General features: G+C 49.7%; 1 protein-coding gene across 1 annotated transcript; it reads right to left on the minus strand.

Moving 5' to 3' along the window:
- Positions 1-1,930: 1,930 nt before the first annotated feature.
- Defb24 (defensin beta 24) lies at positions 1,931-8,064 on the minus strand. The gene is made up of 2 exons (NM_001037508.1): positions 7,950-8,064; positions 1,931-2,201 (listed from the first exon to the last, which is right to left on the minus strand). Exons 1-2 carry the CDS (start codon positions 8,005-8,007, stop codon positions 2,008-2,010), a joined length of 252 nt encoding a protein of 83 aa, NP_001032597.1. The 5' UTR covers positions 8,008-8,064; the 3' UTR covers positions 1,931-2,007.
- Between the last annotated feature and the right edge of the window lie 9,691 nt (positions 8,065-17,755).

Consider the following 17,755-nt stretch of genomic DNA (forward strand, 5'->3'; position numbering starts at 1 on the left):
ATCCTAAATCTTTCATGTATGATGCTCTCTACTAGGGTGTGAAACCTTGCTTCGGAGGCTGGAGAGATGGACTCGAGTGCTCCAGTCCCTAGCTAAGGTCTTTTCATAACTATCTTCACTGAGTGAAGTCAGACCCTTATTCTTCCTGAAACGTGAGTCTAGATCAGCGCTTCCCAGATCGTTGAACCAGACAATGGAAAGAGAAGCTCCCTGCATAACAGAGAAGAAAAAATACAAACAAAAGAAGCTCTAAACTCAGGAGGAAAACCCAAGCAAGAGAGAAGTCACAGAGAGCAAGCAAGCTAGTGCTCTAAAGGAGGCAGTGGTGGGGGAAGTGCTGCCCAGAGGTAGACTTCTGAAACTTCCAAAGAGACATTCTAGTAGTGGTTGGACCACAGCCAGCTCCCTGGAACAAGCTATGCCAAAGCCAAGCTGGGCACAGTCAGAGAAGTAGAGAAAGATACAGCCTTGGGTAGCTACTTTCCTATTGACAGTGACTAGAGAGAAAATATTAGTGGGAAATACGACATTCAAAGTCAATATTAGCTCACAGGGGTGGCACACACCTTTAGTCCCAGCAGTTGGGAGGCAGAGGCAGGTGGATCTCTATGAGTTCAAGGCCAGCCTGGTCTGCAGAGTGAGTTCCAGGACACCCAAGGCTCCACAGAGAAACCCTGTCTCGAAAAAAACAAAGGGGGTAAAAAGTAAAAAAATATGATGGCTAGGGAGGTGGTTCAGTGGGTAAAGGGACTGTCCCTGGAAGCCTGGGGACCTGGGTTCAATCCCTGGACCCCACATAAGGGCAGAAGGAAAGAACCAATCACACGGAGATGTCCTCCAAGCTGTACAGAAGCATGACCAGCCACCCTGGGTAGACACACATCGTATGGACACACACAATAAGAATAAGTTGTTTGGAGAAGTGGGGAGAGAACGGAGGGAGGGGCCACGTGAGGGAGGGACTGGGAGGAGAGGGAGCTTCTATCTGGATGTAAAGTGAATAAATAAATAACTTAATGAAAAAAATTAAATTGTGGGAGGAGTACAAACAACCATTCCATGATCAGAAGGCTAGCTACTGTCAGAAGCAGGAAAAAAAAAAAGAGAATGAATTAGTTTTTTTAAAAAGTTGTTGTTGTTGTTGTTGTTGTTGTTGTTTTGGTTTTTGGTTTGTTTGTTTGTTTGTTTGTTTGCCAGGAGGTGATGGTTCACACCTTTAATTCCAGCATTTGGGAGGCAAAGGCAGGCAGATCTCTATGAATTTGAGACCAACCTGGAACAGAGTGAGTTCTATGTCAGTCAGGGGTACACAGAGAAACTCTGTCTCAGAAAAAGAAGGAGGAGAAGGAAGAGGAGGAGGAGAAAAAGGAGAAGATAGATATATATTGGGAATTAAAAGACCTTGGCAGTTTTGGAGAAGGGAATGTATTATTCAGATTCCTTCAGCAGTGACCACCAAGCCAATCTTAGCCTCACAATCTGAAGCCGTGGCCAGACAGCCCCCTCTAAGTCTAGCAGCTCTGCTTAGACGCTCTCCCAGGCTTAATCAACTGTGTCTTCAAGAAGATACACCTGGGGATGGGGATTAGCTCAGTGGTAGGGCACTTGCCTAGCGAGCGCAAGGCCCTGGGTTCGGTCCCCAGCTCCGAAAAAAAAAAAAAAAGAAAAGAAAAGAAAAGAAGATACACCTGTCCCATCGGTGCCTCCCTGGGTCCTACATAGTGTAGACAGTCATAGCTCTTCCCAAATCCTTAACTTCCTTCCCTGGTCTCCACTGCGCCCTCCCTCAGTGCCTGCCTGGTTGGGTTCCTCTCTGGAAGTCACTCTGGAGCCCAGACCCTTCTCCCATGGGGTTGCATCCAGAATGGGACAGACTCCCCACGTGTGAAACCCAGCCTCCCACCAGTGGAGGGAAAGCAATCACACATTGTCAGATGCATACATTTTAATAAGGAGGTAGGCTGCAGGGCCAGCTTCTCTGGAAGTCTGTGCATGGCGTACCAGCATTCACGGTATTCTTGGCCAGTGTTTCTCATAAGACCAGTTAGTGTTGTCCTCTACGCCTGTCAGGCTGATCCTCACATGGGACTGGAGGCAGCATATCTGGTAAGTTCTGCAGTAGAAGTAGGCCTGTTCACCCTTTTTGCAGGAAGGCCTACAGAATCCTCTGTTGCCCATGCATTGAAGGGTAGGATTTTTGCCTGACCAAGAGAGAGAGAGAAAGAGAGAGGGAGGGAGGGAGGAAGGAGGAGAGGGAGAGGGGAAAGAGAGAGGAGGGAAAGAGAGAGGGGGAGAGAGAGAGAGAGAGAGAGAGAGAGAGAGAGAGAGAGAGAAACAATAATTAATTCCCGTTTACCAGTGACATGGACTGGGGGAGTCGGGAGCAGACCTAAAGGGTGACAGCGAGTGCCACAGAGGGACAGAGTCAGTGTCCTGTCCTCTATCTGTCCTACTATGTGCAGGTCGAGGCTCTGGACAGTAGCATGACAAATACAACCAGGTTCCACTACAAAAACCAACATGGAGACAGTGCAGACAGAAGAGAGGGCTCAGAAGTAAACCCACAGCTAGGGACACAAGGGGTCACAGCCGTTCGTTCGCTGTGAGGAGAAGACTTAATCCAGTACCTGCTGCCGGCAGCCCTGAGTATGGAGGTGCAGGGATTTGGACTAGGTCTGCATCTCTCGTCAGAACAAGGTCCTTTCCAAACAGGTACATGCCCAAAGGATCATGCAACACTTCCAGGGCTACCAGGCCCCACAGCGCCCCTGAGGGACACACAGAAGAGAGAATCCCCCGCCCAGCTAGAATGGAGTCAAAGGACACAAACTTAGGAGATGGAACCTCCAAGCACACTGTGGCAATGCCTCCATGTCAGGGCGTAGGTCAGGATCTTATAACACACAAAATGCCAGGTCTCTGCGCAAAATCACTCCTCACAGCCAAGATAATCACATGCCAAATTAAAGAAATGATAATCAACCAGGCTTCAGATTCTGCTTTGTTCAGAGCAGCAGGGGTTCATCTCTCCTCATTCTGAACTGTACTCATGGATGCACATAGTGGGTTGTTTAACCATTCCTGGATTTAGGAGCATTTTTGGTCCCCATTTGTGTGTGTGTGTGTGTGTGTGTGTGTGTGTGTGTGTGTGTGTGTGTGTGTGTGCATACATATGGAAGGCAGATCTCAACCCTGGCTGCTGTTCTCAGAAGCAGTCTAGTTTGTGTTTCGGAGACAGGGTCTCTCAATGGAACCTGACCTGGGTCATTTGGGCTGGCCTGCTTGGTCTCTATGCTTCCAACACTGAGAGGTCAGACTCACTCCGGCATGTTCATCTTTGTGGGAATCCGAACCCAAGTTCTTAGGCCTGCACAGCAAGCACTTTTACCACCAAGCCACCTCGCTAGCCCACAAATCGACCTCCTTAAAACATTCTGGTTAAAACCATGAGCTTCGGGGCTGGAGAGATGGCTCAGTGCCTAAGAGAATTTGCTATTCTCGCAGAGGACCTGGGTTTAGTTCCCGGCACTCACATAATGACTCATAACCATCTCTAACTCCAATTCTAGAGGACCAGTTCCCTTTCCTGAACCCTCTGAGCACCAGGCATACACATGGCGCACATACACACATGCAGGCAAAACACCCAGACATGAAACAAGAAAATTAAAACAATGAAAGACCCTGCCTCAAATAAATAATGTGGAGAGTCTGGAGAGATGTTTCAGGGAGCAGAGGACCCATCTGAGTTCAATCCCCAGCACCCACACCATGGCTCACAACTCTCTATGCAATCTGATGCCCTCTTCTGGCATGCAGGTGTACATGCACACAGAGCACTCACATACATAAAATACATTTTTAAACTGTGTGGTGGAACTGATAGAGACACCTGACATGCCAACTTCTGGGTGAGAACACATATGTCACATTTATAAATTCACCATATAAATTCACACACACACACACACACACACACACACACACACACACACACACACACACACACAGAATGGCAGTTTGTAAAACAAACCAGATCTTAGTTTGGAGAAAGGAAATCAGACTACAAAGATGAGATTAAATTCTCGGGAGGGAATTCACATGAAGGCCCTTATCGTATGTCTGGATACCTAAAAGAGACTAATAAAGCCAGCAAAAGATAAGTAAAATATATTCTATGTTCTTTTGTGAAACAGCTCTCTGGGATGACCCTGTTGGCATCCACCTTTCTTGGACTCCTCAGAATTCTGTAGAAACATGGCAGCTGTAGGGTAGGTGGCCACCATCAGCCCAGCACTCCTCCACCACATCCTCAAACCTGATACATGAAGGAGTCGCTCATGAGGACACGTGATCCGAGCTCCACTGTGGCTCCTGGAAACAGAATGTGATTGTCTCTTCTCCCCCTGCCTCCTGGTACATGCCAGAAGGCTCTGTGGGTGAGCCTAGGGAATGGCCCATGTAACTTCTGGAAGTAGCCACAGGGTTTTTGGACAGTCAACATCAGGCCTGATCAAAGCGCAAACCTGAAGGCAGAGTGGGCATCAGTGGACCAGTATCTTCTCACCCTGTGGAGGGGAACTTAGAGGAGGCCCGGGCAGGGCGGTGGGGAGGGTCACGTTTCCTAGAACATTCTCTTCCTGTATCACAATGAACTTTTGTCTTGATGGCTTAGGCCATGCTTCTGGAGTCCCCCGAGGCTTTGACCTCATTTCTAATAGCAAATACGGGTGAACAAATACATTGTATAAATGAGGCCCCAAGACCAGGGCTTGAAGGCACCCGGTCTCACAGATTCCTCATCAGGATCCTTAAAGTCCCATTTCTAACCATGTCAATTTTCCATCCCTTGCCACACCCTGCCACAGTCAGGGAAGACCAGCAGCATTTATTCATAACAGGCTTACAGAAACTGGCACGATGACAGATGGTGGCATTTGCTGGCCACTTGGACCCCATGCTCTGAGCCTGTTAAAATCTTACTGCAACCCCGAGCTACACAATGCTGAGGTTCGGACTGGATTATACACAGGGTCCATCAGAGACGAAAGGCAGAACTGTGACGGGTAAGCAAGCAAACCATTGCGGGGGGAGAGACAGAGAGACAGAGAGACAGAGAGACAGAGGAGACAGAGACAGAGAGACAGAGACAGAGAAAGACAGAGACAGAGACACAGAGAGACACAGAGACAGAGAGAAACAGAGAGAGACAGAGACAGAGAGAGACACAGAGACAGAGAGAGACACAGAGACAGAGAGAGACACAGAGACAGAGAGACAGACACAAGCAGAGAGAGAGAGAGAGAGAGAACTCAAAACAAAGCGTGAGAGAGCTCAACTAAGACTAAATTGCAGGTGCTTTTCATATTTGGAAACTTTCTAACCCTTTCTAGCTGTGAGCCCTTGAACATAAGAAGGTATTTCAGCTGATGGCCCTAGAAATCCAAAGATTCAGGTTCCACTCAGCCCCTGCCCACCCTAGGACATCTTCTCCAAAGACCAACCAGCAGTCTAGGCAACTGAAGTTCTGTTAAGCCTGTGGCTCTGCCCACCCTGTGCTCCCCCGGTTTATGTATGTCTCAATAGGAGAGACTGGCAGGTGACAGCATCTGCAACACTGTGCTCCTTCCTCACCCTCTTGCCAAGATCCAGTCCTGGTGGCTTCTCTCTACCACCTCCAAACTCATCCTTCCATCTCCCCACCTCAGTCCATTATGACTGACAGACACAAAACACAATTCTGTGGTTTAATGTGTGGAGACTAAAAACAAGAAGCCACATCCTTTCTACCCACAGTAAGGTCTTTTCTTCCTTCTTAGATTTTTGTGGACATCATAGGAATGGTCCAGCCAAGGATTCCATCAATGGTCATAGTAGGGCGTGTTGAGTAAACTCAGGGGCACTGCAGTGTCTGTGATGTGGTCAGCATATGTCACTCCTCACCATGCTTGCATACCACCGGCACTGTCTGTCCTCCCAATGTCCATCTTTGGGGTACAGGAACAATTGTTAGGTGTGAGTTAGTATTGCTCAAGTGACAGGCAAGGAACAGCAGAGGACAGGAGGATGGGGGGAAACAGACCCACACAGCTGGGTGAGCAGTGCTGTTCTGGGTCTCAGGAAAGGTGAATGTGGGTCTGAGAGGGAGGGTGACTGCTCTTAGAAACTTTCAGGAACTACCCCTCCCTCTTTGTGACAGAATCTCTATTCCTAGCCTGAAACGCAGTATGCTGAGCAAGCTGGCCTCAGACTCAAAGAAATTCACCTGCCTCTGCCTCTGCCTCTGCCTCTGCCTCTGCCTCTGCCTCTGCCTCTCTGCCTCTGCCTCTGCCTCTGCCTCTGCCTCTGCCTCTGCCTCTGCCTCTGCCTCTGCCTCTGCCTCAGCCCCTCTGCCTCTGCCTCTGCCTCTGCCTCTGCCTCTGCCTCTGCCTCTGCCTCTGCCTCTGCCTCTGCCTCTGCCTCTGCCTCAGCCCCTCTGCCTCAGCCTCTCTGCCTCTGCCTCTGCCTCTGCCTCTCTGCCTCTCTGCCTCTGCCTCTGCCTCTGCCTCTGCCTCTGCCTCTGCCTCTGCCTCTGCCTCAGCCTCTCTGCCTCTGCCTCTGCCTCAGCCTCTCTGCCTCTGCCTCTGCCCCTCTGCCTCTGCCTCTGCCTCTGTCTCTGCTTCTGCCTCTGCCTACAGTGCTGGGATTAAATATGTGTGCCACCACATCCAGCCAAGGACCGTCCTTTTCAAAGTTTCTCCCCATCAATCACCCTGCCCTCCAACGTGCTAGTACGTCCTCCAGAGTAAATGTGTGTTGGTGACAGTCCTACCTAGTGGAGCCCAGGTACAATGGGAAAGGGACAGTGCCCATCTGTTTCAATTGTGGACAGAGGAGACTCCATCACATTACAGACAGAGCCAGCTCCTCAAGAGCTAGTGACAGGAGCCCGAAAGCCTCAGTTCCAGCCACAGCCCAGTGTTCAATCCTCCATGATCTCTTCCTCACCAAGTTAAAACTCAAGACCCAGTCAGCCTCCTACCTTGGCAAACTCAAGGATCTCTGAGGCCTCACTCCAAGCCAAACCCAAATCTAATAAAGTCACCAACCCAGTACCCAGCAGCTGCCCGAGCTGAATCGAAGCACCCTGCACTCCACTCACCCCCACCCTCAGCCCAAGTCTAGCCTAGTGCCAGAAACAGCGCCACTCAAGCCAAGCTCCATCTGGAGCTGCGTTGTCAGGAAAACCAGGCCCTCACCTTCAGTTCATGCTTCACTCTCTCTGTGACCCCAGGCCCTGGTTGCTCCCTCATTAGGAATCACCCCTAGCCCAGTCCCCATCCAAAGAACAACCCTCAGCACTCTCCTAAGTTCCCACCAGAACGCCACTCTGGCCCCAATTACCAGATGCCCCACAAACATCTCTCATGGAACTACTTAAACAAAAAAGGTTTTGAGAGAATGACACAGACAGACAGACAGACAGACAGACAGACACAGAGAGAGAGAGAGAGAGAGAGAGAGAGAGAGAGAGAGAGAGGGAGGGAGAGAGAGAGAGAATGCATGGCAGAATCTTGGGGTACCCTTCAAAACTGCATGAAATGGGGAAAAGCTTGGGTGTCACCCCTGTGAGAGTGAAGGAAAGAAACCCAGAGACCTCTTGCTCCTGCTTCCTCTTGCTCTCTCCTGCCACCTTGTCCCCTTTCTCCCTGTTTCCCTCCCCACTTCTCTCCATGTGCTCATGGCTGGCCTCTACTCCTCTCCTCCTCTCCCCCCCTCTTCTCCTCCCCCTCCCCTCCTCCTCTAGTCTTCTACTTCTCCTCTCTCTCTCTCTCTCTCTCTCTCTCTCTCTCTCTCTCTCTGCCCCTTCTACCCCCTTAACTCTCCTCCCCATGCCCTAAATAAACTCTATTCTATACTATGGAAAAATACAGGGACAGGACCCCAGGCCCGTAAAGAACCCATATTACCTGACATTACCAGTTCCGTTGTCACAAATATGGCAAGAAGCAGGAGAACCAGCTTCATGGCGGCAGCTCCCGGGGTGAAGGTGATGACTGGGCTGCAGGGAATAGGAGCAGCATTCGCTGAGGTAGGGATGAGCCTCCTCTTATCAGCAGGGCTGTGGGTGGTGACTTGGGACAGGGGGGATTTGTACAAGGTCAGCCAGCAGACTGAAGGACAGTGTGAACAACAGATGTCTCCGCACAAAACGAGAGTGTAAGAAAGCAGATGGCAACTATACCAGGCAAGACCTTCGCTGTCCTAGGAAGGGCAAGATGAATTAAAGCTGGTTGGACTTTTAAGGCCCATGTTCATTAACCCAGGAACACGTGTCAAGAAACATTTAAGTTTTAAGAGTTATTCATTCTTAACTTTCTTCCCTTTTTTTCTCCCACACACAGGTGTATGTCTCACGAAATGTTGAATCCTCCAGTTTGTTCCACACCAAAGCCTCAGAGCTTCCTGGGACAGCTGCTGCCAGTGCCTGTCTTACCAGGCGTCTCTCACGGGTGCCAGGCTGGCTCTGAACTACAGTAAGTTCTCTTGCAGCCTTCACCGGTTCGCATGAGACTTTCACATTTATCATACATATATCGTCTTGGTTTCTCTCCCTGAGATGCTGGGAACTGGGCATGACTTGTGTCCTTTGGAGGAATGTGGCCTAGAACTTCTCAGTGTAGGGAGGCAGAGCCTTTAACAGGTAGGGCCACCTAGAACTGGGCATATGGCTCCATGGATAAAGTATTTGTTGTGTAAACGTGAAGACTTGAGTTTGGATCGCCAACATTCACAAAAAAGTCAGGCTCAGTGGCATACATCTGTAATCCAGGAGCAGAGGAAGCCAAGACACAGACCCTCTGGCCATCTAGGCAGTTCACCATGGCCCAGGTTGAGTAAGAGACCTTATCTTAAAAATTAGATGGGGGGCTGGGGATTTAGCTCAGTGGTAGAGCGCTTACCTAGGAAGCGCAAGGCCCTGGGTTCGGTCCCCAGCTCCGAAAAAAAAGAACCCAAAAAAAAAAAATAAATTAGATGGTGAGCAATTTGGAAAGATACCTGACACTGACCTCTTACACGCTCTCTCTCTCTCTCTCTCTCTCTCTCTCTCTCTCTCTCTCTCTCTCACACACACACACACACACACACACACACACACACACCCCAACCAAGGCAGGGCCAAGTACAAGGTTATAAAGTCATGGGACCTCACAGTCAGAAGATGTGAGGGACTCCACTTAGATCTCAAGGAAGTGTGAGCTTGACCTCCGGTCGCCTCCGGCTTCCTGCTTTGCCATGTGAGCCTCGCCTCTGGGATGCCCAGCCACCACAAGGCCCCAAGTGAGGTGGGACAGGTGAGGACAGCTAATCAAGGAATGTCTGCCTTCCCAACGGACGTCAGTGAATCTCTGTTCTTTAGGAAGTATACACCCTTGGCTATTTAGCAATATTTAACTCTTAACTGTTTAATAAAACAGACTGTTACAGTGTATCACACTACTGCAGAATTTCACGTGGCGCATCACCGTATTAACGCGGCAGTTTTAGTAGGTATTGCTCCCAAACAACGATTCCAAACCACGATGATTTTTTTTTCTTTCATTTCTGTGTGTGGATCAGTGCAGCAGCTTCAAAGTCAGCAGAGAGCTGGGGTCTGCTGACTTCTCCATGCACAGTCTTACCTGCTGATCCGGAAGCTGCTCCAACTCCTACCATTGAGGAGCGGGGGCGGAGTGTGTGTGTGCATGTGTGTGTGTGTGTGTGTGTGTGTGTGTGTGTGTGTGTGTGAGAGAGAGAGAGAGAGAGAGAGAGAGAGAGAGAGAGAGAGAGGTCATTTCTTTGAAAAATGCCTTCAGAAGTGGCACACACTGTTTTCAATCCACTGCCCAGAACCCATTTCCACCAAAGCCAGCTCTCCAGGATACACCGTGAATATTCTTCTTTATTCTAGGCAGTGACAGCTTGCTAAAAGTCAGGACCTGACTCACTGAAAAGACAGGCATTGAGGAGAACTAGTGATGCTTGGGACCTGGCTTTATATGCAGAATAATATTTAACAAACATTTTCAGACTTAATATATAAGAGCTTCTACTCCGCTTAGTAAAGAATTGTTATAACTTTAATTTTTAGTGTGTTTTTAATGATCGTTCTTAAATGCTTTAACCTCCTTTTAGCCCACCACCCACCAGAGGCAGTGGAAAAGAAGGGATGGGGGGAGTGGACATGTTTAGAAAGATTGTTCGGGGGGGTTGGGGATTTAGCTCAGTGGATTTAGCTCAGAGCGCTTGCCTAGCGAGTGCAAGGCCCTGCGTTCGGTCCCCAGCTCCGAAAAAAAGAAAAGAAAAAAAAAAAGAAAGAAAGATTGTTCGGAACAACTCGCATCTGTGTTGTCTGGAAATGGGCAGTTCGGTTCACAGGTTAACAGCGGCAGCCCAATCCATTTCGCAGACTCTTCATGGATATACTAGCAATCCAGTCCAGTAGAGTCAGGTTAGTAACAGAGGTGACACTGCCTAGCAGAGACAGCCAGGCCTCAGCCTCAGCTGGAGTCAGCAGGAGATGTGTCTCAGCTATGCCTCTCCCAAGGAAGCAATCAGCGAAGACGTGAGACCCACAAGGATTGCATAGCTAGCTCTATAAGCGCGCCTAGCTCGGCCTCTGTCACTGTCCGCAGAGTCCTATTTATACCCTCCAAACATCACGTGTTCCTCCTTAGGTCTTGCCTCAGCACGTGTGTCTGTCTCAGCCGACATCACTCTGTCAATCAGCCTGAGTCCTTGGAATTGGCAGGAAACTGCAGCACACCACCAGTGGGTTTGGTGCATTTCTCTCTAAGGCATCTCTACAAATGCAGCTCAACTACACACTGAAAGGCAGACCAATGCATGTGCGGTGTTAGCGAAGAATCCTTCATCACGTGTCCTTTCACGTGCTTGCTTTAGCAGAGCATCCCCTCCCCTGCGTCTGCTTCAGCAAAGTCCCTTCTCGAGTCTGCCTCAGCCTTTCACACCTGTGTCGACTTGAATGAAACGTTCCTCCACATATTTGCCTCAGCAAAACACCGTCCAACTGACTTTCCAAAGAGCCCTCAAGTTTCCACTTCAGGTTATAGATAATCAATAGCTTGCATTGGTGATGCTAGGAGAGCAATCACGTGGGAAGGGTGTCAGTCCTTCCAGGGCCAAGCAGTTCACTAGATTTGGGGATAGCAATGTCTGCTTCCTGCTTTGTTGGGTTCTTTTTAATTTTTTAAAATTACCTTTAGTGTGTTGTGGTGAGTGTGTGTGTGTGTGTGTGTGTGTGTGTGTGTGTGTGTGTGTACATGTGCAAGTTGAGCTCAGAGGACAACCTGTGAGAGTCAGTTCTCCATTTCCTCCATGGAAGTCCTGGGGATGGACCTCAGATGATAAGGCTTAGTAATAGACAGCTTTCCCTGCTGACCCTGTTGTGATCCTCAAGTGATAAGGGAACACCCATGCAGGATGGGCCGGCAGGAAGTCAGGACATCTCAGTGGGGAAGGAGGGGGGAGCAGGTGAGTGAGGGGGAGAAGCCAGGTCCTGAGGGTTGAAGGCTGAGGGCTGGAGAAGAGGCCAAGTCTACAGAAGAGCTGGGCCTGTGACAGACCTGGAGAGTTGAGGGGAGACTTGTAGCCTGAAGTGAGGGGAGATTTGGCCCAAAGCTGAGGCACATGACCTGTGCCCTTCAGTACACCATTCCACATACAAGGTATAACTGCGAGTGCTTACAAGCACGTGTCTTAGCTGCACTTCCTTGGGAAAGTTCTTTAACCTCTCTGAACCTATTTCATCAGCTATAAAATTGTAGTAACAATGCTTTACAAAGTTGACACAAAGAATAAGCAAGTGGGCAAGCACAAAGCCAAGGATGACCCCTGAACCCTCCTTACTGGGCTGTGCATATCTACAGAGCTCATTTTACTGGACCAGGGGTCTTCAGCCTGCGTGTTCCAGGTCATCCCTCACGATAACTCTTTCCTGCACTTTATAAGCCCTCTCCTGTTGGAACAGGACAACGTGACCGTGCTGTGGTAGATCAGGAAAATGGTCTTTATTCCCCTCGGGAGATACTGAGAAAGATGACTCAGTGGCTGTCTGGGTGTCTGGGCTCATATTTGTGCTGAATGGGGAGCGTGTGTGTGTGTGTGTGTGTGTGTGTGTGTGTGTGTGTGTGTGTGTGTGTGCTCATGCATAAGTGTGGATGTTCAAACTGAATGTATTTTGGTAGTTCTTGGGTATTTCGTACATACAGGATGTGGGTGTGTACATTAGGCTGCCAAGTGGTTGACATGGAGACACACAGCTGGCGGCTGAGTAGATCTTCACCACATCCCTCTGTTCTCAGACCTCTAAACACAGGGTCTACCTCACTCCCCTCTGGATCCCGTGACTCTGGAACCTGACCTGGGAAATTTGCTACGGAGCTGGAGGTGTGGCACACAGCCAGGAGGAGCAGCCAAAGGAGACGTGAGGAGCAGGGGCTGCCATTGTAGCACTGGGCCAATAAGGGAGGAAGTGAGCTTTGACCAGAAGGCCAACTTGGTAGTGATTGCTTCGTGGTGTCTGTGGGAGGCAAGATGAGAACGAACTTTAGCATCCGACTTTAAAAGTCTCCCACGTAGGAACAGCTCGGCCTGACCAGCTCTGAAGGCCACCCCACCCTCAACCCTTCATTGTCTTTGAGCCCTACATGGAGGAGAGGAGAAAACACTGGTTATCAAGTTCCCAGGAAGGGACCTGCGCAGAACTTCAGACTTCAGGGGCTCCTCTCTCTAAAGCCATTATGTAGATGACGAAGTCTTTGATGACGATTCTTCCCCCTGGGCATTCAAACTCCATCTGACCGAGGTCCTGCGGGCCTGTGGCTCCAGGGAGATCGAGGGCAACATGGACGGCCAAGGTCTCAGCATGGTGAGGGTATCCTGTGCCAATCTTCCACACCAGCACCGCTGGTGAAGACAGATTCCAGGGTGAAGTATTTTACCTACAAACTTTTGCATGTGTGGTGCTGAGGGTCATGCTGCATACACACATGTACTACCAACCAACTACATCTTCAAAATAGTAAGAGAAACACTGAGCGATCTATCACCCTCAGATCTTAGGAAATGATATATTGATTTTATTTACTGGTAGGGTGTTCGTTATCCATTATTGTTGGGGTCATGCCCTTCTGTTCTCAGTTCAACCCTCCCAGGACCTCCTGTGTCTAGGCATGAGGGTCCCAGTCCTTAGCCATGACCTTGTGTGGGGAGTCGCGCACACTTTTGAGTGAACATGTGAAGCCCTGAACTTTCAATGTATGACATGGGAACGGCCACATTAAGGACCAAGAACCTCAGACCCACAGAAAGTCGGGAAAATCTTTCCCCTGGGTCAGATTTGGAAAAGCAAAGCCTTTCTCTGTCCCAAGTACAAGTGTTTACAGATGATTGACCAGCGTGTGCAAAACCTAGCAACTGCGGCTTCCTCCTCCCCAAAGTTACTGTTCTGACACTGGTCATAGAGCCGGTGGGGGCATGAGGCTCCGTGTGGGCCCCACTGGTATTGAAGGCCCAGGGGACTCCTGGAGAGTCATGGTTCTCTGTCTGCGTCGAAGGCCTGAAGAAGCTGGTTCCAATATCAGCAAAGGAAATCGGCGGCGGCAACGGGATAAATTAACTTGGGAGAGAGAAGGGGGAGGCCAATGGAGCAAACAGTAAATAATCTTTCTTCTCCCTTGGTTTTTTTTAAGTCTGGATTGTTCCCAGACTGTACCATCCACATTGGGAAGGGTCACCCTGCGTCAATGAAGAACATCCCCGACAGATGCACCCACAGTCTACAGGCCAACCTGAGGTAGACAGTTCCTCTGAAATCCACTGATTGGGTGGACACGCCTGAGAGGGCACCCACTTGAAAGGGCTTCCTTGTGTTTAGGTCCCTAACAAAGATGGGGGTAGGGGCAGGCAAGGAGCAGTTTTCCTGGCTACCCCTGAAATGTGCACACACACACACACACACACACACACACACACACACACACACACACTCCCTCACACACACAGTTTCAGTTTCCCAACTTAAAAAAGGAAGCCCGCTCAGAGCACAAGGCCTGACTTCTCTTCCTCAAAGGCTGAGAAGAAAAGGATTGTGTGTGCATAGATGTCCACTCAAATAAAATGGAGAAAAATGACCAGGTAAATAAATTCTACCTCAAACTGGAGTTAGAGAAGGTTGTGGGCTGCCATGTGGGTGCTGGGAATCCAGAACAGCACTGAGCCATCTCTACAGCCCCTACGTTCCATTTTAAGCCTGTCACCTTCACACACCATTGCTATACCACTTTGTCTTTAGTGAGGGAAGGGGACATTTGGGGTTGAAATCACAGGTCACTGTAGTGCCTGGTGCCTGGTATGCCAAGGGTCCACCCAGCATAGCAACAACAAGAAAAAAGGTCACCCTTGTCTAGGACTAGAGTAGGATGAGACATGTGGTTCAAGAGGTGACATTTTAGAAAGCACTAGCCTGAAGGTACCCCAAGAGGGAAAAAGTACCCCAAGTGTCAGTGCTCTTAGCCCAAAGCCTCTCCTCCCTATGTGGTAGGCCTAGCTCTGGCAAAGGGAAACCCACTATGGAGGGCAAAGCTGGTAGCATTGTTCACTCAAAATGGCCATAGGCTCCTCTTCCAACCCAGCTTCTGACCATCTGGGAGTGTCTCTGTCCTTTGCGTATTGATAGAAAGGAGAATCACCTCCCACCATAGAAGGTGCTAAAGGCCCCAGCCTGGCTGCTGCACACCTATAATCCCAGCACTCAGGAAGCTGAGGCAAATGGGTCTTTGTGAGTTCAAGACCAGCCCGGTCTACATAGCAAGTTCCAGGACACCCAGTGTCCTGACGGCTGACTGACTTCCACTGTCATTAACTCCCAGTGCTTGCCTTTCTGACTTACCAGCCTACCGGCTGTTGGTTCCTCTCCTCCCCTGATGTGCCCCTGGCTTCCCTTCCTCATCAGTATAGTTAAGACCCAGTGCAAGAGACACAGACCTCTCTACCAACTGCACATCCTCACATTAAGTTTGGACATTTCACAATGTTGAAAGTCTAAGTCTCCGATTCCTTACTCAGAACTGGGTTCAAGGCCAGTCCCTTCTTCTGTGTCCAAAATGAACACGGAATAACTGTTGAGGCCCTGGTGGAAGATGGGGTGGAAGGATGCTGATGTTTTATCTGAGCACATCCTGGAGTTTATCACTTCCTTACACTCCCTGTGCCTCTGGCGTCTCTCTTCCCGCTTGCTGGCACTTTGACCTCCCGCTTCTTATCGTTGTGGCTTCCGCCCTTCCGGAGGCCTCTCCATCCCTGGATCCTTTATTTGTCTTCTTCCTCCAGAATCAGCCACAGCCCTCCCGGAACAGATCATGCTTTTGCTGTTCCTAGCGGGGAGTTTTCTAACTTCTCCCCATCAGAACTGCCCAGCCCGCTGTAAAATAGGAATCATAGAGGAAATTGGAGAAACAGATAAGAAACTCATTTTTGGTTGCCTGTGGACCAAGGACAAAGAGCTACTCCCAAAGATGAGAGGAGAAAGACTGCTGACCCAGATCAAATTAAAGCAAGAAATTAATTAAAGCAAGCTTTTATTTCATTCATCTACATGGCCCGCCTCCCCCTAAGGTAGAGTTGAAGAGATCAACCTTGGACATAAGGAAGACAGGCTTTTATAGCTCAGGGGTAGAAGGTTTCCAGATGGAGGATTTGGTGGGTAAAAATAGGTGGGCGGGGTTATGGGAGCAGAACGTGCATGAGACGTTAGTCATTATCACCAAGGTCAGACCTGGTAACTGCCTGTCTCTCTCGAGAGCTCTGCTCCTTCTGTCTCAGTATCGGCAACAAAGGAGGGGCTGTTCACTCAGGATTTTCAGTGAGGCAACGCAGAGCAGCAAACCCAGCAGAGCTGCAGTGTATATGATCAGCACAGGACATAAAAGTCTGCTAAAGCGGTAACTGACATTTATTTGCTGGCTGTTCGTGTATGTGCACACCTGCACTAAGGTTGAGCATAGAGTCAGAGGTCAACTTTGAAAAGCTGGTTCTCACCGCCTGCCATGGGTGTCCTAGGGATCAAAGTCAGTCATCAGGCTTGGCAAGCATATGTGGGTTAAGACGTTAGTGATGCATACAGATAAACTAAACACATTTTGTATTATTACACGGCCATGGGTCTTTGATGACCAGAGATGGAACTTAACCGTTAAAAATTGTGGGTTTTGGCATCGAGTGGATAAGAAGTAAACTTGCCATGGCTAATTTCGACTGTCGATTTGATTGGGTTATGAAAATACAGGGTATCCGTGAGGAATAACGCATGTGTTTATAAGGGGATTCCTGGAAAAGCCCACTCTGAGGGTGAGTGGCACCATTCTACAGTCTGGGTCCCACTGAAATGAGGTTGCTGGGGTTGAGGGGTAAAGGTCAGCCCTCAGCTCACAATGCCTGTAGAGTTTAACCAGCTGCCTCGCACTCCAGCCGCCATGACTTCCTTTTCACACTGTGAGCCACAGTAAACTTTGTCCCTTCAGCTACTCCTTGTCAAGCACTTGGTCAGCAAGGAAAAGTAACAACCACTGTGATGGATGGATGTGCTTGCTCAGTGCCAGCGCGAGTGCAGCCCAGGTGTCTGTCACCGTCATGCCGCACGGCCTATGTACACAGGGTGTCACCTGACCGTTAGATCCCACTAACCCTGTAATGGCATGTTAAGGAATGGGTGAGACTAAAAGCTTACACTGCCCCTAACAGGCAGCACACCCAGCTTCCCTGGCTGTATAACGGTCTTGTACACACTAATTACACAGTTTCCATTCCATCGGGTACGGCAAGCAACGTAGGGATAACCTGGAGTACGTGAGGGACTGAGGTTTGCACTTGCCTGATGGCTAAAGATGTTAGTCAATTCTCCATGCAATTGGTCACTTTTGCTCTTTTTTTTTTTTTTTGAGTTCTTTATAATATACTCTGGGTACTAATCCTCTGTCAGATGAATAGCTTGTGGGCATCCCCCTGTTCTATTAAAAATGGGGGTGGGCAGGAGAACACGCCCAGAGACCCTTCTACTACCACACGGCACGGGTAGGCCGTAGATACACAGGGGCCAGTCTGAGACCATGCCCCATAGCATGAGCAGAGGAGGTCACCCAGAGCGCCACCAGCCAGCTGTAAGGCCAGCCTGCAGCAGGAGCCACTACAGTGTGCAAGCTACATGGTGGACAGATGTGAGAGAGAGCAAAGCAGGACAGTGTGAACATTATGAAGAGAGATGAGAATGGACACATGAGGGTAGAGAGGAACAGCCTGCTATGAGTAGCCAGCCCAACCACGTCAGCTGTAGTGAAGTCCCAACCTGTGCTACCGCTGAGGGTCATGTCTGGGTCTGTGGCCATGCAGGAGCAGAGGTTGGTGTACATGTCCATGGGTCATATTACCACTAGAGAACCATGGGGACATCCCTGGTCTGGGCAGCCACCAAGGGCTGGGCAGAACTGACCCTGCCCCTCACTGGATGCCGCACTCTGGAGAGCTGCCCTGCCCCTCACCTGGGCAGTATAGTGGAGTTGGTCCTGGTGGAGCCTTAGCCTGTTCTTAGGTTGTGAGTCTGGGAGAGCTGGCCCCACCGCTCATCTGCTGTGAGGTGGTGTGGGTGCAGAGGTGATGCCTTCCCACCCCTCCTACCCTTACCTGCAGTAGTCTGGAGAGCTGGCCCCGCCCCTCACAA

This window comes from Rattus norvegicus, chromosome 3, assembly GCF_036323735.1.
Source record: "Rattus norvegicus strain BN/NHsdMcwi chromosome 3, GRCr8, whole genome shotgun sequence".
Taxonomy (NCBI): Eukaryota; Metazoa; Chordata; class Mammalia; order Rodentia; family Muridae; genus Rattus; species Rattus norvegicus.

Coding starts and splice junctions, on each gene's coding strand:
- Defb24 (NM_001037508.1), bottom strand. CDS start 8,007: ATGAAGCTGGTTCTCCTGCTTCTTGCCATATTTGTGACAACGGAACTG. Junction 2,202..7,949: donor AACGGAACTGGTAATGTCAG/GTAATATGGGTT, acceptor TCTCTTGGTCAG/GCAAAAATCCTACCCTTCAA.